The sequence below is a fragment of the Dendrobium catenatum genome, unplaced genomic scaffold, assembly GCF_001605985.2.
Source record: "Dendrobium catenatum unplaced genomic scaffold, ASM160598v2 fragScaff_scaffold_1378, whole genome shotgun sequence".
NCBI classification, from domain to species: domain Eukaryota; kingdom Viridiplantae; phylum Streptophyta; class Magnoliopsida; order Asparagales; family Orchidaceae; genus Dendrobium; species Dendrobium catenatum.
Genome location: NW_021319840.1, coordinates 54,399 through 74,840, shown reverse-complemented (window position 1 = coordinate 74,840; position 20,442 = coordinate 54,399). Strand labels below are relative to the sequence as shown.

The 20,442-nt window shown below is 35.9% G+C and overlaps 1 protein-coding gene and 1 long non-coding RNA gene across 3 annotated transcripts; one reads left to right on the top strand and one right to left on the bottom strand.

The window, feature by feature from the left end:
- Positions 1-1,804: 1,804 nt before the first annotated feature.
- Positions 1,805-2,993, bottom strand: LOC110116636. Its single transcript, XR_002305456.2, has 2 exons — positions 2,840-2,993; positions 1,805-2,285 (listed from the first exon to the last, which is right to left on the bottom strand). It is a non-coding gene; the product is annotated as an uncharacterized LOC110116636 (long non-coding RNA).
- A 1,822-nt stretch (positions 2,994-4,815) lies between these two features.
- Positions 4,816-18,521, top strand: LOC110116635 (KH domain-containing protein At4g18375). Of its 2 annotated transcripts, none has more exons than XM_020850301.2 (8): positions 4,816-5,015; positions 6,451-7,033; positions 8,741-9,241; positions 9,327-9,566; positions 9,658-9,915; positions 10,055-10,110; positions 10,343-10,433; positions 17,862-18,521. In XM_020850301.2, exons 2-8 carry the CDS (start codon positions 6,461-6,463, stop codon positions 17,991-17,993), a joined length of 1,851 nt encoding a protein of 616 aa, XP_020705960.1. In that variant the 5' UTR covers positions 4,816-5,015; positions 6,451-6,460; the 3' UTR covers positions 17,994-18,521. The 2 variants fall into 2 exon arrangements, with proteins under 2 accessions (XP_020705960.1, XP_028555566.1); XM_028699733.1 differs by having other exon boundaries at positions 4,816-5,062.
- The last annotated feature ends 1,921 nt before the right edge of the window (positions 18,522-20,442 follow it).

Genomic DNA, 20,442 nt, shown 5'->3' with positions numbered 1-20,442 from the left:
AGGAAGAGTTGGGAATGGTTTCTAAAGAATTTGTTTGAAGCTTTTTGTTGTGAAATAGAACACTTGGCTTTTATATCTGATATGAAAAAAAGTACTAGGTGAAGCTATAAAGGTTATTTTCCCAAAAGCTGAGCATAGGGTGTGTATGAGACACCTTTGGAAGAAAATTAAGAAATTTTTTCGCCGTGAAGATGGGCAAAAATTACAGAAATTGGTTTGGACTGCCGTAAATTGTTTTAGTCAGCACAATTTCAATGCCAATTTTGAAGAAGTTCGTAAGCTTAGTCCTGGAGTACATTCATATCTAAGTGCATTGACATGTAAATAGTCTAAATCAACTTTTTTCAACATATTAAAAATCAATACAACACAAATAATATGTTATAATCTTTCAATTCATGGGTGGAAGAGGCTAGGAGTAAACCAGTCGTTGATCTAATCGACATGATTAGAGGAATGATAATGGAACAACGTTCCCAAAGGAAGTTAAATTGTAGTTCTTGGAAGGGGCCACTTGTTCCTTGCATGGAGGAATATCTTAGAGAAGTTACAATTAACAATGAAATATCACTTTCTTATTCGCCAGTCTACTTCATCTAAGGCTGAGGTCGAAAGAAGATATGACCAGCATGAGGTGGATATTGAGAACCATATAAGTAGTTGTGGATTTTGGCAAGTGTCTGGACTTCCATGCGTACATGGTGCATCATTCATTAAATCAGAACATTACAATCTTTGGAACACCTATGTGGACGATCACTACTACACATCTAAGTTTGCAACCAATTAAGTCTTATGAATTCATTCTTATTATCTCATATTAATTCTATTTCTTTGAGCATATATAGAATCACTTATGAAGGAGCGATCATAACACTACCAGGGAAGGATCAGTGGTTGATACTTAGTGATGGCGAGGATGTTGGTCCACCAATTTCATGTAGACCTTGTGGAAGACCGAAGAAAAGAAGAATTAAAAACTTATTAGCAACCACAAAGAATACTAAAATGAGTCATAAGTGTGGACGTTGCAATTCTTGTGGCCACCATAGAAGCACTTGTAATAACCCGTAATGGTGACAAACAAGGAAATGATATTGACTTTGAAATGCTAACAATTTATGCTCCACGTGAAAAAATGCAGATTAGGTGTGCTGATCATTGCTAATATTCAAATGTTTAAAGCTTACATATAGCTTCATGTTTTTGTAACAATTTTGTAAAGCAATTATTTCCAATTTTGTAAATAAAATATTGGTTGCTCTGGTTTGATTATGCTGATCATTGCTAATATGCTGAAAATGAACTATTCGTTTTTTGTAAACAAAACATTTTGCTTCAATTATTGTAATAAATATTTCACAAACATTTTTCTTCAGACTTCTTTGCACATTTTTTTGCCTTCGTTTTGATTTACAGAGGCAATGCCATACATATTTGGTTTCTGCAATGCGTTCTTGGTTGGTGGAGATCGATCTAATTGTTTTTTATATTTAATTGAATCCCTATAGTTTGATTCTGTTCAATTATTTGAATCTTTTTTTTCGATGCAAACGACAAAAACATACTAGCTAGTAAAATTGGCAGGCCTATACCTGCTAAGCTGGATGTTAATTTTCCTCTTTCCCAGAAAAACACAAGTTTTACAATTAATAAGATTTCTTCCTTACGGTTTTAAATTGTTTCTTAGTCAATGTGCTGATTGGGTCTGTGATTTACAGAAATATTCACGTTTATTGAATGGATCAGAGCTGCAAGTGCAGCTTTTTTCAGTGCAGGAGGATCTCAAAAAGGCAAAGGAACAAATAGCAAAAACAAATTGCATTATTAGCGTCTTAGTTACTATTACTACACTTTGATATAAACTTAAAGTCAACTATAAAATGCAAAAGCACAGTTCTACTAATTTACAACTACAACACCTTGATATCATATTCAAGTCAATCACAACAAGCAAAATTAGGACCACCAATAACATTTTATTTTGAAAAAAATCATTTGTAACTGCGACAGGCTGGTTGGAACGGATTTCAGCTTCATTTGCATTTGTAAAATGATTCATTTCTTCTGATAAATCATTTCGTACGTCGACCCACCTAAAAAATCGACAATCATCCTCTGATCTGTTACGCGAGCATCGGTAGAATTTTTCTGCCACGATTGTTCGGTTTATAGTAAGTAAAAATTTAACATTGTAGATTACAATGACAATAAATAGGGATGTCCAGGTTTCGCATTGATGTCGTCGACTGGCTCGAACTCATTTCACAAATCGAGGAGGATACCTGTAATTGCAAAAAAAAAAAATTGTGTTTATAACTATAACGAAAAACCTGAAATTGAAGGGACTTCACTGCTTTATCAATACAAGAATACACAATCATAAGACAAAATGAATTCATAAAATCAATTGAACGGACTTCACTGCTTTAAGTCCGAACGTGGATTGCTCAGGTTTTCACATGACAAAGGATTTCATTTCTAATTTTTTGCTATATCATCACAAAATCAAGTGTTAAATAAAACGAACAATTTCCATACAACATTCAAAGCAAACGCAAACTAAGACATTAGGTCACATTTCAGAAAGCACAAGACAAATGAAAAACACATACTCTTATTCCTACAGATTTTGAGGATAATACATAAAATCTGAAGCATAATGGAAAGATAAGTTGAGAATGGTAAGGAGATTTGAAAATATAAGATATGGAGAACAAAAGGGATGTGGAAAAGAGAATAATGGGAGAGTTCACCCATCAAAAGGAAGGAGAGGCGGCGGCATCCATATATGGAGAAGAATAGGTAGGTTGGAAATAGAAGAATGAGGAGATTTCACCTGGCAAAGGAAGGTGAGGCGGCGTCGTCCACTAGGGATGGCGAATGTCCGAAGAGTGAAAAAACTAGGGTTCGGCGCATGGACGACCTTCCGAAGTAAAGCCAGCAGGATTTCACGTAGAGAGGGACGGAGTGGCTTTTTATAAATGAGAAAAGCTTTTTAGTGGTATGTGTGTAAATAGAAAGCTTTAAGTGTTAAACGAGTAAATAACATAGTTTTAAGTGTTATGTATGTAAAAACTCCAAAGTTTAATGGTTTAAGATATTTTCATTTAAATAATAGTTTAATATTATATAAATGATTTAATAAATCTCTTTAGTATAAAATTTAAATAAATTATTTTAGGACCTAAAAAATTACAGAAAAATATACATAAAATAAATCATTTTATCTATAAAATATCGGTGATTTTGGTTTACAAAACGAATATCTCTGATATGAACTCGGGAGACCGTTGAGGATGTACAGAATGACATCCTCAGCGTCCACTGTCGACCCGGCCGCTGCAATTTGATCTACGATGGATTTAATGTCTGAAAGGTACAGCGTCATGGTGGAATTCTTGAGCGAAATATGATGAAGTTCGTTTTTCAATTGAATATCTCGGGATCGATTCGTCGACTGAAACCGAGTGGCCAATGTAGTCCAGATGGAGGAGGTGGATTCAAGATTAATGACGAACGGAAGGATCAACGGTGAGATCTTGGCACATATTGCAGCTGCTAAGTTTTGATCTGTAAGTATCCAGTTGGTATAGTCTGGATTCCTGACGGTGGTTCCATCGGAGCTCTCGATGGTTTGTGCCGGAGGCGAAAACGATGGATTAAGAAATGTGTCAAAGCCATTCGCACGTGTAATCTTGAGGATTTGTGACCTCCATACCGAGTAATTTTTGGTGGTCAGGGGCGCTTGGATGAAATTCTTGAGGTTGCCAAGAAGAAATTTTAGAGATGAAGAAATTCCGGTAATGTTAGAGTTTACCGAGGCAGATCTGTCTAGAGACATAGACATGACTGAAGCATCCATGGTCCCAAGAGAATCAGACCTTATCTGATACCATGTAGAAAGGTTTCACTAGAGAAACCAAGAACTCAGAGAGAATAAAGAGAGATGCGTGAAGAAGAAGAGAAGTATTATTTTCGTATTTTGTATAAAAATCAACCCAAAAATGACCCGGGTCACCCCCTAACTTGCAGTGATCCCACTCTCACGCCTGCTTGTAGCGCTCCAGCCATCCCATGCTCGCCTGCACTTGGTAGCGAGCTCTCTCACACTCTCTTACATTTAGACCTGCGCTCGCATCATGACCGCATACGCACTCACCCACCCCGCTCACTCCTCGCTTACAGGTCTGCCAACTAGCACCCTTTGCCCGCACATGGCTGTATTCCGTGTTTCTGGTCGGGTCACGATTTGAATTTATAGCCAATTTACAAATTTGGTTGGTTCATATCAACTGATTATACTTGGGTCAATTTCGACTTTGACCCGAATCCAATCCGAATATTTATTTCTGACACCCATACTTTCCATTACAAAAAAGTGTGTTTAAATTTGCAAAAAAATAATGGTCAAAAGTTTTTCAAACAAGACCTTATGCTTAATTATTTATTTCACATAAAATTAAAAATATAAAGTAATTGAATGATCCATAATGATTTATCTATTAAATGTGATTAAAACATATATCTCAAGAAAATCAATTTCTTTCATTTATTGGATCCCCTTCAAAAATAAAAGTAAGATAAAAAAAATGTGATTCAAATAATCAAAATTATAAGCTCCACATCAATTCATTATTTAGTTGGGTTAATAGCAATGCAAATTTAGGCAATTAAATTTACCCAAATTAACGGAAAATATTAAGAGAATATAGACATGCGGGTTTCGAACGGCGTAACTCTCCCATCTCAACCGTTTGATTTACATCGTATAAACAGGAGGGTGTTTTTTTTGTTTTATATTTATTACTCTTGAAATCGCTTTGCTGGCTTTTTGTCGAGAGAGCTAGGGTTTAGGGCTCCTGCCTCGCAATAAACTTACGAGGCTCCTCATAAACCTTAAGCGATCTATTTCTCTGTGCCGCCTCTTCAGCAACTCTTTCTTCTACCAGATTTGTCTTTTCCCCGTCTTCTTCCTCAGCAGTTCTCCAGCAGTCGCCCTCGAAGACTAGTAGGTGAGGATCTTCCCTTTTTCCCGACCCCGATTCAAGATATTGCAAAGGATTGATTCCTTTTCCTCACTTCTTCATGCTGTTATCGGTTCTTTTGGAAATAAAATTTCTGAATGTATAACTTCTTTTGGTCGAAAAATTTTCATTATTTTACGCCATAATCTTCTATCCACATGTTTTTCTGTTTGTTTCAGTTATTGCTTTGTTAATCATATCTGTTTTATCTTTTTCGTCTTTTCTATATTAGCGTAAGGAGCACCTTATGGATCTTTGATTAAGTTTTTCCATGCACCTTGTTTTATCTTACTGGTATCCTTTTGGTGTTGTTTCCTGCGAGCAAGGTGTTGGTTGTTTTGGCTCGATGCGTATTATTCCTTGTCTTCTAAATTTCTGCTCATGTTTCTTGTTTATATTTGGAATGGTTTATAAATTTTTGGTATCATAAAGGTAGTGTTCTTTATGCGGATTTCCTTGGCAAAAATGAATCTCTACTCCGGTGCTTTAGCACGATATACTGGATTCTTTCTAATTTTGATGGATTTTTAGGAAATATTAAATTTGTTAGGTTATGTCATTTGTTGGTTATAATGTGAAGTCAAGATGGATTTTAAAACTATCAATGAACTGTAGAAACTTTAGATGCATTTAGTATCACCTGTAGAATTTTTTGAAGATAATAAAAATAAAGGCCACAGGCTTTGACAAGTCACAGTTGTATTTTTAGCTCTAACTAAGGCAGCTGACCTCCATCATGATCCATGATGGCTCAAGGGAAACCTTCGTTCGTGGTTTGGTGAGCTCCTGGAAACCCATGACCATCCCTAGAACATTGAGCTCTGAAGGTCTTTGAATTTCTCTTATGGCAACTAGCTGAGTAGTGGACAGTTCTGCTCGGGCTATGAAGATGTTGATGGTGCTTTGGCAAGCTTCTACTACCAAAAATATAAAAAATAAATCTAAAGAAAATATAATTTAATAAAATGTATACATGTTTGAATTCACCGATAAACCACAACCAACCAATAAAGGGATTTTGATTTTGAAATCAGAAAATATAAATATTGGAAATCCTGTTGTATGTTACCCTTTGTTCACACAATGAGCACTTTGATGAGTATAATAGAGTGGAAAAATTATTTTATTTCCTACATTATGTTTCCTTATGTTTATTGACTTTGTACAGCCATTGAATAAATGATATCTGCTAGCTTTAGTAGCTTTTGCAGGTTATTGTTTACTATTATCTCCTAACATTTTTGATAACAAATTATACATTTTTTTTTCTCTCTATAAACCCTTTTGCAGCCCATGGAGAAAAAATTACATTTATTTGTTTTGTGTAATGTGTTAATATGTGGCATGTGTTGCCTTGATATATTTGCAATTGTTCGTACTCTATTTATGTTCTTTTTTATTTAAGATGTGCTTTTGTTCTCAGGTCCTATAGAATGGCTGAGTTTGGCAAGCGAAGTCGTCGTGGGGATGATGATACTGTAGGAAAGAATCAAAAGAGGAGGGTTGGAAACAAGGAAAATTTTGATGATGGAGACTTGGTTTTGTATCGCATACTTTGTCCAGATAATGTTATTGGAAGTGTAATTGGCAAAGGTGGTAAAGTAATCAATTCCCTGAGACAAGAGACACATGCCAAGATCAAAGTTGTGGATCCCTATCCTGGTGCGCAGAAGAGGGTTATAATTGTATATTGTTATGTGAAAGATAAGGAGCCTGTTGAAGTTGATGATGAAATCACCAAACCTCTTTGTCCTGCCCAAGATGGTTTGTTGAGAGTCCATGCTGCTATTGTAAATGCCCTGTCAAACACTGAGGATGATGACCAACAAGGTAAGGAAGAAGTTGAATTGCTTGTTCCGACCAGTCAATCCTCTAACATTATTGGAAAGTCTGGGACAATCATCAAGAAGTTAAGGGCAAAAACCAAGGCAGTAATCAAGATTAATGCTAAGGATGCCAGCAATGCTGCTCATTCGTGTGCAATGAGCTTTGATAACTTTCTTCAGGTAGATATATTAATCTATTTAATTCTCAATATCTTTCTCAATTATTTTCTTCTTGCTTAGTTGCTTGATCACAATATGAAGCATACTTTTTACAAAAGGATGTCAATGAATGCATGAGTGTTAAAGAGTGATGGGGAGGGGGATGGCTGGAGATGAAGAAGGGAATGGAGTGAGAAATGTATTGATGGAAAAATAAAGAGAGGAGGGGGGGGGAGAGGAGAGGTGGTTTGGGAGTGTGTGATGGAGGGAAGGAGAGAGAGGAGAGGGATGGAGAGGGCAGGTTGGAAGTGGGAGGTGAGATGAAGGTTTTGAAGGGAGAGGAGGGAAGGATCGATGCATAAAGAGAGAGAGAGAGGGGAGGGGGTAGGGGAGGAATAAGGCTGGTGTTAAAATGGAGATGATAGGGAGCGAGGAAGACGTACAAGAGAGGTGAAAAGAGGGAGGGAGGGATCTATGGATTTGGGGATGTGGTGGATGGGGAGAGAACATGTACTATGTAAATTGTTAAGTATATGATGTGTAAAGGATGTTGATATAAGTGAAGGATTGCGGCAAATGATGGGGGGGATGGGAGAGGGAGAGAGGGATAGGGATGAAGAGGGCAGGTTGGAAGTGGGAGTTGATATGAAGGTTTTGAAGGGAGAGGAGGGGAGAGGGATGGATGCAGAAAGAGAGAGAAGGGAGGGGGTAGGGGAAGGACAAGGTTGGTGTTAGAAGGGAGGTGATATGTAGTGAGGAAGATGTACAAGAGAGGTGGAAAGAGGGTGGGAGGGATGTATGGATTTGGGGATGGGGTGGACGGGGAGAGAGTATGTGCTATGTAAATTGTTAATTATATGATGTGTAAAGGATGCTGATAGAAGTGAAGGTTTGCGGCAAATGAGAGGGGGTGGGGACTGATGAGGAATTGAGGATAGGGACAAGTGAGGTGGGAGGTAGGGAGTATTTTGGGCTTGAGGGGGAGGGTAGAGAGAGAACACCTAATATGCAAATTATTAATTATTAAATGTGATTTACTTGAACTCTTCACTCATGATGTGTCGGAGAAATAACATGGCACTCTCCAAATTACCAATGGCTAGTGGTTAATGCCGGGGATTCATAACATGTGTATGCAGGATAGATTTTTTTTTCCTTTTTGGAGGAGCATGGACTGTGCAAATTGTTTATGCTGTTCAATGTGGATACTTGAACTCCTCACGCATGATGTGAGAGGAAAAGAACATTTGTGGATCTGTGGTGGCATGTGCTTTTTACTGGCCACGGCTGTTTATTTCTTCACAATTACATAATCTGACAGTCAGTTGGCATTTGCATACCATTGTCTCAACAACTGAAAATGTTCTCCTGGTTGGGCACAAAACGCGTTATAGGTTTTGGTTTATCCTGATTGAGTGCAACTCCAATTTAAAAAAAAACTGCATTTTACTGTTATTAACTTATTTATTCTTGGCATTTACTTTTGTTATTTCTCCTATATTTTTGAACGAACTAGTTGTTTAGTAACTGAAGGTTTTGATTAGAAGTTTTCATAGTATTTTGTTTTCTGCTTGTTGAATTTCCATCTGATAGAAATGTTTTTTAATATGTTATGCTGATTCTGTGATCTTGCTGTATGGCCAACAACACATTTCATAATAACAAACATGGAAATTCCTTATGTGACATTTTATTATTTTATCCTTTACTACTTTAATGCCTTGGCAGATAACTGGTGACGCTGTAGCAGTGAAGAAGGCTCTTCTTGCAGTTTCGGCAATTATGTATAAGTTCTCTCCAAAGGAAGACATTTCACTCGATACAACAATTGCGGAAATTCCACCCAGCATAATCATTCCTTCTGATGTTCCTATTTACCCATCTAGTAACTTCTATCATAGCACTGATGCAATTGTTGCCCCATCAAGATCTGTGCCCTCAGTTATTGGTGCAACGCAACATGTACCTGAACTTCACGGATACACTGATTCTGCCAGTACTTGGCCTGTGTACTCATCAACCATTCCGGTTCTATCTGGATATGGTGGTCCATCACGCACTGAGGAATTTGTTGTGCGGGTCTTGTGTCCATCAGACAAGATTGGACGTGTTATTGGGAAAGGAGGGAGCACGATCAAAACTGTGAGGCAATCCAGTGGTGCGAGTGTTGATGTTGATGATACAAAGAAAAAAAATGATGAGTGTATCATCACTGTCTCTTCCACAGAGGTTTGGTTCAATCCTTTATTTTTACGCTGCTATTATTATTCTCGTGATCTGTGATTCTTTTCTCATCTATTGTCTGCAATTGCAGTCTCTTGATGATGTGAAATCAGCTGCAGTTGAGGCTGTATTGTTGCTTCAAGGAAAGATACATGATGAAGATGATAAAACAGTGTCTATTCGCCTTCTTGTTCCCACCAAAGTGATTGGCTGCCTTATTGGTAAGGGTGGTTCAATTATAAATGAAATGCGCAAGAAAACTAAGGCTGAGATTCGCATCTCAAAGAGTGAAAAGGCAAAATCTGCTTCTTCAGATGAAGAGCGTGTGGAGGTTTGTCTATCTTGAATCAAAGCACTTTTTTTCCTCAATTTCTTGCAGATAATATATTGTTAATATGCTTATTGTTTTCAACTTGCCTTAGGTATCCGGGGAGGTAAGTAGGGTACGAGAAGCATTGCTTCAGATTATACTTAGGCTCAGGGAGGATGCTCTGAAAGATAGGGAGGGAAGCAATGCTGTACCTCCTATCGATTCTCTTTATACTAGCAATTTGTCTGTGCCTCCTCTACTGCCCGGTGTTCAAAGTGTCAGTAGTTTGGGTTATGATCATAGAACTGAACCTGGAAGTGGGCTGGGGTTGCTTTCTAGCAACAGTCTTTATGGTTACAACTCTCTTCAGGTATCATAGTTGTTTGTTATAACATAATTATACTAATTTGTTTAGATTTGTTAGTCTAGTTATATGCTTAATCGTCTATCACCGGCATCGCCACTTGATCATTTCTTGTCCTTGACGAGTTCTGTATTTTTGTGCCAAGGCTGGAGAGAACGCATATGGTTCCCTTTCATCTTACTCATCAAAGTCTTATGGAGGGTATGTGTTCCTTTTATTAATGTACACATGATTGGAAATTCCGATTGATATTGTTTTACTCTGCAACTTTTTGGTTCCCTTTCTTTCTTGTTTTACTTTTTTATGTTCTTGCATGAAGATGATGCTTTCTTTTTCTGTAATAGCATACTGTAATCAGTGGTTTTCTTAATCATCTCTGCTAATTGATATATAAAGTAGCTTTTATCAAACCCATTTTTTTGTGATAATGCAGATTGCCGTCATATGTTGAGATGAGTATTCCCTCACATGCCATTGGCAAAGTATTGGGAAAAGGTGGATCAAACCTTGCTAATATCCGGAAGGTACATTTCAGGCTGAAACCTTTTGTTCCATAGTTATTGCTTCATGCTCTAATAATTGCTCATGGCATACTGCTGCTAAACAGAAAACACCGTTATGAACTTATCACTACCATTTTATTGGTCCTCTTCTAATTAGCTAAAATGCATAACTATAAAAAATGTTAAGTTGCATTAGTATGTCAGAGCGGGCAACATGGTACATATTGAGACACCTTGCTATACCGACTGAGTAACTAATGCATCATATTTAGATTAAGTCAGAAGTTAGGTTTTGCTTGGATGGATGAAAATTAACAAGATGCGTTTGGGGCGCATAATTGGATTGGTTGCAAAATTTGTTTGCAGGTTATAAAATAGAATTCTAAAGTGGAACTCCCAGATATATTAGTTTTGACAACTGAGATTCAATTGGATTTTGACCCTCTACATTTCCTTTTAAATGAATTTCAATACTAATTTAGCTATATTTCTAACAAATTTGATATACATATTATTCTCTAGGGGTGGACCGAGTAGTTTAGAGGTATGCTGAACGTGTTCTGGAGTTGAACGCTTTGTTTAGATTAATTGCTGATATGTAACTTATTTTTCTTCCTCATATGCTACCACCAATTAGGTTGGTAATGCTAGCAGCTATGTTGGAATTTCATATAATATTTTTTAGGGAAAAAATTATACCGTTTGAATGCTTGATTAGTTAGATAAAAAATGTTGGTGTAGGGATGCGAAGCAATCAATTATTGCATGAACAAAGAAAGAAATGATCAAGTATTAATTGGCAAGTTGTTTTAGAATGAGTTAGCTGAATGGGAGCAGGAGGAACCGAGGAACTATGTGATTTGTTAAGTATTTGGAATATTTCTGTTTTCATACTTTTATTCTTTTTAAAGGAAATGCTGGACAGAGATAGCAAGCCTATGTGAGGTGTTAAAACTTTTTGTCTGACCATGTCCAGCATGCCTGTCATTCCAGTTTCTTTTAAGTTTTTCATAGTTTGTTATTGAAAATTTGAAATCCTCTCCCCCCTCTTTCTCTCTGCCTCTTTCACTGGCATTCCGTCTCTCTCACCTATTGTTATATTTGAAATTGGGCTGTGGATGTGTTAGACCGATCCAGCCGGTCCAGGCGGGACCGGTTCACGGGCGAAAATCGCGAACAGGCGGAGAACGAGCGGCCGTCCGCCCCCGTAGAGCCGTTTAGGAAGTTTTTTTGAGCGTTTTGAGAGGGAAATTTGAACTTAGGGATTGTTTAGGGAATTCCTTTTGATTTGTATGCATTAAATAGTTGATTTGGCTAGGGTTTGAGTATCTTGAATTTGGCTGAAATTTGAGATCTCTTAGAATTAGCTTTTCTTTGGGCTCTTGGCGTTACCAGAGATTTGGGAGAGATCGATCCTCCTCTCGAATTGAGGATCAATTGTATCTTTGCTGTTTTCTTCTTCTACTAGTGGAATACAAATTTTGCTTTGAGTTTTCTTTCCAATTTCCTCTGAAATTCTGCTGTAAACTGCTGTAAACAGCATATTTGCTGTGTTTTTTTGCTGTGGACAGTCATTTCCATCGGATCTACTTCAGTTTTGGTGAGAAACACTTGGAATCCAAGTGTTTCCTATCAGGATGCAACTAATTTGTTGCGTTGCCAAATTTGAAAGAGTAACATGCAGGTGTCATGACCATGCGAAGGATGGCGATAGCTCCCACTGTTTGTTCAGTGCTAACTCATGAAAATGAATAATGTATATAAACATAGGGAATAGTTTTTAAAGCCACATTAAATGGTTATTATTTGTAGCATAAAAAAATAGCAATGCCAGAGCTTAAAAAAAAACTCAATTGAAGCTGTTTATCATGTTAAAATTGCATTAATAAACTGTTTTTCAGTTGTTTAGTTTCCCAGTATAAAATGGTTCTTCACAATCTTATTTAATATTTTGAAATCATTCTCATAGTAAATTATTATCATCGCTATTCACTAGCCTTATTTTGGGCTTTTATGAATTCCGTTCATTCCTCGTAAACGGTATATGAGATGCGAAGTGCAACTTTTTCTTGTGTTATTATTTCTTTTGATACCCTTTTTTTCTTCATTACCCTTTCAAATTAATTTTATTTAGCAGCCTTATTTGTGAATCTTATGCCTTTGATTGTTTATTCCCAAATAAACTAATATTATTTTCAACTTCATATCACGACGTGATGTTACTCTTCACAATCGCTTAAATATGATAATTTTATTTAATTTTTCCCATTTTCTCACTCACCCATCATAGTTTGAACTTAACTAGTAGGGATTTCTTTATTGCATCTCTCTTAGAGTAATATGCTATGACTGATGTAATAATTGCAGTTTCCTATAATTTGCCTTCAAGTCTCCTAACCATTTTCTTATTGGGTAATACAGGAGGAGCATTTTTCCATTTTGGTGACTTGACTTTTTTTTGAAGAAATTATGCCATTATTCATATTCAATCTTTTTTGTGATCAATCCAATTTATTTAAACCTGTTACACAAGTATCAGTAATTGGTTTTCTAAACTTTGATCAATAAATATCAATTTCACATCCAGTAGATTTTCTAGACTATTACAAATCCATTTGTCATGAAAACCAATAAATAACATGGAGGCAACCCACCTCACCTCCACAGAAGAAAAACAAATACCTTTTGTTTTCTAAACAAGCTTAAGATAAAAAATTTACTTATTTGTGATGCATGACATGAGCTAAGGTAGTGGAAAGGCATCACACATAAGTGTCGCATGTTTGACATGCATTATTTGCCAAAGGTCAACTTGCCTAAGTTACTAAGGCATTGAGGAGCCGGTGCCTTAATAAAATGAGTAGAATTATTTATTTATGGCCTTAATGTGCGCACTCGCACGCGCTAAATTACAAATTATTTGTTGTTATTTTTAAGTGCATGATTGGTAGCTAATTGCATATTTTTTTTTGGTATTTTTATTAGTTAGGGCTCATTTTGTTTGGCATCTCCTTTTCATAAAGGAGATAGGAAAGTGATTGTTGAGCCGCTCCATGAATCATTTTTGAAACTTTGTTAGAATAAAATTTCAATGTTAATTTTTTTTGCTTTTTAATCCAACTGAGATTGCACCTCTTTTGCTACATTTTTTTTGGGTCTAGGAACAACCAAAAAATGCCCGACTAAATGAGCTTTTTATGGCTTTTTAGATATGAAAATATTCTGATTATTTATTATATTTGTGCATGGTTGATTACTTATTAATCAATTATTTTTAGGTTAACCAAGCTTAATCTACCAAATTATATTTGATCATTTGGTATATAGTTAAAACTATGTTTGATTAAATGGATTATAATTACACCACAACACTTATAGGTTATCTTAATTGGAGGTTAAATATTTTTGTGGTGGCTTTAGAGGTGTAAACGAGTTGAGTCGAGTTTGAGCTTGAGCTCAGCTTATCAATTAATTCCCTGACTTGAGGGGCTCGAGAGCTCGACTTGAGAGTTGCGGTGGTAGCTTGTTGGAGAATCATCATTAGAGAAGGCATTAACGAGAATAGTTGTTGAACTCCAAAGAAAAAGAGAAGTCATGGCAGGGGAGCTCTCTGGAGGAGAACGACGTGACTAGTGTCCATTGAAAGAAGAAATGTTTGTGAATTAAGAAGTTCGAGCTGGAGCTATTGAATAGCTACATAGAATGGTGGGACTTGGGGAGTCAATAAAGATAACTTAATGTATATGTAGTGCTTTTTTATGCATTTAATGAGAAAAAAGGTAGCTGTATATGAAATAGATTAAAGAGGAAATAAGTGAAAAGAAGTGAGTCTTGGGGCAATAGTTTTTTATTTTCAGTTCAAAAGAAAATTACGGCTATTACAATAAATCTTTTATAGGAAATTGTAGGCGCAACTTTATAGAATGGCAGACATCCTTTTTGCTTTTAATTGTTATTGGCATGAGCCTAACATTCTATCTTAATTGAGCTAGCTCAGGAGCCTACAAGTTGAGTTTTGTCAAGTTTGAACTTGAGTTCGTTTGATACACGGGCTCGAGCTTGAGCTCGAGCTCGTTGCTTGTTCAATTCGACTTGATAGCTCATTAACAAGCCGATTTCGAGCTTGGATCTATTAACTTGCACCCTTAGCCATGTCTCATGATACTTTGAAATCTCAATCTCTTTATCCTCATCATTGAATGTTTGATTCTTCGAGCAATTATAATGATTGTACCCTTTTTTGGAAAAGGGGTTGAAGTTATTCTACTCCAATCAATTGAGCTTAAAAGACAACTTGTACCTTTTTTGTGTCGCAAAGTTAGTTTATTGATAATAAATTACTCAATAGCTTTGGATGTAGCTTCCACAGCTAATTGCTGGTTTTCAGTCGTCAGGGCAAGTATAGTGATGTTGCACAGTAAAAAAATGAAGTCTTTAGATTCTTTGATGTCTCGGTTGATGGCACGATATGCTAAAACTTGATATTTCTTAATTACTAATAGGTTTTGTCTCTGTGAATTAGTTGATCATTGCCCTTTTGATAGCCACTCATACTTATATGTAGTTTTATGCAATCTAAGACCAATTATTGTTTATTATACACTTATGACACTTAATTGGTTGTACATTAGAGCTAATATTATTGAACTAATTGCTGTTATAGTAGTCCTATTTGGGAAAGGAAAAAAGTCGAATCAACAACTATCTGCCAATAGAAATATGACCACATTCATTGTTAATGGTTATAATTAAAGTATGTTTAGCAAACAAAAAAATGTACTGAAGGGTTGAACCTTTTTTGGGCCGTGCTGTTTTTATTTTATTAATTTTTAAAGATAATATTGGAAAAGCTTCAGTCCTTGGTACGAACATTTCTGAGAACGTGCGAAGTTTTCAAGTGTTTGTTTGTTATCTTGAAGAAAAAGGTCTTATGTGACATGAGTTAAGAACTCTATGTGCTTCTATGGTATCTTAGAAGGAAAGAGGTTTTTTTTTGACATTTATTGAGTTAAGAGTCCGCACCCTTTCACAAGTGAAAAAATTTGAGCTAGGAGGTGAGATTTTCACACATTTTTTGAGTTCTTAGACAAGACAAGAAAATGTATAAGGAAGTATCGTTTTCTTTCTCTGCCTGCTTTTTATTGTAAATGAACATATCCTTTCACGAATTGGTTTCTCTTTCCTTGAAGTATTTTTTATAGCATTGCAAGGATAGCAACATATATAGTAACTAATTGCACATAGTTTTGAATTAAATTCCAATAATTATTTTTATTAATGTGACTATTTAACTCTTACGGGGCTGTTTGGTTTGTTGCAAAAAGGGTATAAAGTATTCATAATGCAGTGGTTTTTGTAAATATTGGTATTTGGTTTGAAGTATAAGGAACTTAGAGTAAAATTTCAGTGCATTTGGAATACACGGGCTAGTTCATTTTTGGTGTATTTGGAATTCTTCTGATTTGGACTATTTTGCAAATACGCCGCAAACTCGTTGCATGCCACCCACAAACTGCCACCACCGCCTCTAGGCCGCCAAAGCCCGTTGACCGCCACTGCCACCGCCGGGGTAATTTATGGAAAGAACCTAAATGTTTGATTGGGTGTAATGTGAACAACCATGGAGAGAAAATTTGTATTTTGGGGACATGGTTATCATTTTTTTGGTTTGTTGAGTTATCATTATTTTTGGAAAACTTTGGTTGAGAAAGGTTTTGTTGAGAAAAATCAGTCAAACAGTGCTTATTTTAAAGGGAATTCAACATTGAATTGTCCATAAGATTCCAGTAGAAGAGGCAAAGTATATGAAAAGTTCCTTTACCTTGGTTTTGTAGTTTTTTGTATGATTCCTAATGTTTAATTTCCTATTTTTCAGCAGTATGGTTTGCTCTGATCTTCTGAGTAGAATGTTGATATTCTGATGTGGTTTCCTTGGCAGCAATGATAATATTGCCGCAATACGCTTGGATAGAATAACAAACTTTAAGTTTTAACAATTTTAGAATATTACCTGTAGTCTTCATATTTCTTGTTGATGGTAGCAAGATAATTTTGCTGTTTGTATTAGGAATCATTGGATTTGGGCTATTTTATGCTGTAATTGCCTGGTTGTTTGGTTTTAAAATAAATTTTTTATACATCATACATTTACATAGACCCTAGTATTGTTGTTTTTGCCATATTTCTCACACTGATGTGCTTTGCCCAATCAGTTCCTTTGCTTACACAAGTACCAATAAGGAAAGTAACTTCTTTGAGCTGATAAAAAGCTGTTTCATTTCTTTATAGGACTTGACTAAGGTCACCATTTCACTCGAGAAAAGCTAGCTATCAGGCAACCAATTATTATTGAATTTACCAATATTTTGACATAGAAACTGCACACCTACAGAAGGATTGGGAAAGGGGAGGAGGTAGGTAATGAAGGTTAGAGAATGCCATAATATGGTTGGATGTAGCATTTGCTGAAGTATTAAGAAGGAAGATGAAAAGAAGTTGAGAATAAAGATGTGTAAAATTAGTTAAAACACCTCATTAAGCACTTAGCAGGAAACTGAGAATGAGGATTCATAAAGTGGATCCCAATATCTGTGATATCGCTATTTGATAATGATAATGTTGATGAGTGGAGGGATTATTATTGTATATTTTGATCTACTATGGTAGTTCCCCATCATTCCCCCCTACACCATCCCAACCATACCACACCTCTTCTCTGTCTCTCTTCTTGAGAGTGGGGTTTTGGAATGATTTTAGATAACGGTATTAATGATATTGCTGCAGTGCATTTGCAATAGGAGGCAAAATTTACCAGTTTAACATTTAAAGAATATTTCCTGTAGTCTTCATATGCTTTATTGTTTATTCCAAGGTTAACCAACATCGGTATTAATGTTAATGTCAGGGATTATTGCCTTTATGGACCATTTTGTTCTGTCATTGCAAATATTTGGCTGTATGTGCTGTTGACATTTTAGAAACTGTGATAGGCCGCCTATTTTTCTTCTTTTTATGTTTGTACTTTGTTGAGCATGCTACGAAGCTATGACCTTTCTTTCACGCTTGCCCTCTATTGATGAGCATTGATCAGTTTCATGTTTTGTACAATTACCAAATGGGATAAATAACTGCCTCTGATCTGGTATAAAGCTTTTTCATTGGCTAAAGGAACTGTCTACTGTCAACTGTCAACAATTTAATTTCTAGAACAATTATTTATGCAAAGCATATTCTGGAACTTATCACCTATATAGAAATTCTTTTTGCCTTCTAATCTTTGTATGTAGCCGCATAAGCTAGCGGGCCAACATAGCAAAATAATTGCGGTGGATGCTATTTTCACATATTTGCATTGCTTTTATATCTTAGTTCTTAACTCTGTAAAATTGACCTATCCTCTATTCATCATCCAGTTGCCTCTTGACCATTTTGTACTTTTATCTCATGCAGATCTCTGGAGCTGATATAGAAATTGTTGATTCTAAATCATCACGCTTTGAGCGTATTGCACAGATTTCAGGGACCCCAGATCAGAAGCGTTCTGCAGAGAACTTGATTCAGGCATTTATCATGTCAACCTGAACATCCATGTTCACTCTTTAGATGCAGAAAGTTATCATCTGTTCTGTAATATGGAATTCAAGTTCACCCTCCTTGGTTCCATTGTTTTGTTCTGCAGAGGAAGAAATAGGATCCATAAATTCTTGTTCCTTTAACTTCTACTTTTCCCATCAAACAGGGTCATGAAGAACCTTCCAAGAAAATAGGGGAAACTAGGGGACTTCTCTATGCCGATGCCTTTATGGACATCTTAGAAGTTTAGGTTCTTTTCTATTACTCTTTAATTTTATGGCTGGTAGAGCAGATGTCACTATTGTCAGTATGGGTGTTCTCTTTAGCATATCTTTAGCTGGTTGTCTGGTATCTTCACACTCTTCTTCTCAATTATGTTTCGAATCTTCTGCATCCTTTCATTGTAAGACTGTGCTGTGCTTACACTTTTCCATCAGAACAAATGTTTTCACTTAGCTCATATCTCAAAGGTGCACTATTTCTTTGTTTCTGACTTTTGGAGACATTTTTTTGCTATATGAACTTGGAAATTTTCAATTGATTCTCTTCGATGCAATCATCTTATACTTAACTCTTCATTTGTGCGAACCAGTGCAACATCCATTCTAATTTTATGTTGCTTTTAGATGTTTTCATCATTTTTTTCCTTGTTTCTTTTCTATAAAATTTCAAATTAAAAAGTCTTGTGTGGTTTGTTCGGTGCTCGTTATAATTGGAATGATCTCATTTTTCTTCCGAGCCTATGTTCTTTCCCCGAAAAAATCCATAATATACACAGAATTTGTAATGGCTTTACATCAATGCTATCTTAATAGTTTCGTTTTACCGAGGCTCAACTTATTCATGCCTGTGGCCATTGAATCTGCTGATGATCCACCATTAGTTTTAGACTACTACTACAATGCTGTTGTGGTTCTCGTTCTATATCATGGGCTTCAAATTTCTTCAATCAAGTACTACTATACCATTTTTTAGCTGCGATCATTTGGCCACTTTCTGGTGGTGAAATGTTAGTAGATTAACTCGCTTTTGTTGCCATTTTGATTCTAAAAATTATTTTGGTAGGAATATAATTTTTTCATTTCCCCGTTTTGATGCATTTACTGAGCAATTGATGCTCTTGGAATACTGAAAAAAATGCCGAGGACCTTTCCATTTTCCATACTTGCCAGAATTTCTGATGTTTTGTTTATTCTGGTTAACCATACGGCTTCTTCTTTTCCTTAATTACGAAAGAAAGCTTGTTCATAAAAATCTCAATTTGGTCCACTCCATAGTATTCTGCTCTATCTTCCAATGAGAATGCTGCCGTACTTGCGCTATTGGGAAAATATGATCCTTCCTGAAACTTTTAAGTATGCCGGACCTCATTGATATTTCCTGAGCTAGGGCTGATTATAATACTTGTTCATTCAGATCTGAGGTAGTTTTGCTGAGATTGCTTAGCTTAATTACCTGTACTTCGCTACTGCCTCATTTTTTTTGTTTTCATGATACCCTGATTTCATTTGTAGCGTTTTTATATCGAATTTAAGTTTTTTACTTTTGTGCTGTTGCTTTATCTTTGTGAGCAGATTATAGCACCGCCTTGTTACTCAATTCAGTGACCTATATATTACTCATTCTGTAGTCTATGGAGCTCTCGTATCTCAAAATATTCACTCTTTTAGAAGAATGTAATAAATTTCTTGTTACCGGCAAAATATTTGTTCAGATTTAATATGTTACATATGATATTATCACTTGAACCAGTATTTCTAAATCTTCTTCCAATCAGATTGCAAGCGGTTTATGGGGAACTGAGAGTTTGAAGAAGGTAAAGCACAATTATAGAAATCTTATCATATTTCATCAACACCAATGCATATGTTTATGTGGTGATACTTGATGTCTTTTTACTATCAATCACTGGATAACATTCTAAAAAAACATTCAAATTTGAATTGAAAACAATTAGGATTTTCTAATTAATGGATAGCATTTTCTCAATTTCTTTTTTGGAAGATGTGAATACCTTTCCTTTTACTCGTACTCCATCTGTCTCATATAGTATACCCCTTCCAATTATGTTTTGGTTCCTCCGGCATCTATTTGATTTTCATCGATTCTTTCCTTACTACACTCCACATTAAGTTGGAAAGTAGATATCAGTCAATCACAAATTTCTTAGGAGAAGATTGATTTTGAACAATTCTTTTGTGAGTGTGCCTGTAGTTTGTTAGAAAGTTGGAATAAAAAACACCTATAATTCTTTCGTCAAGATTCCCCTTCAGAAAATTTCAATCAACCTCAGAATTCTTTATTCTGTCGGGTTAGATATGATTATTGGTTATACTTATTGCAGCTTTGTTCTATATATACAACTTCATCACTGTCCTGGGTTACACATTTTGTTTTCTGCTCACCCAGGCAACAAGTTTGCCCCATACATAGGTACCATTACGTGAAATGGATATTT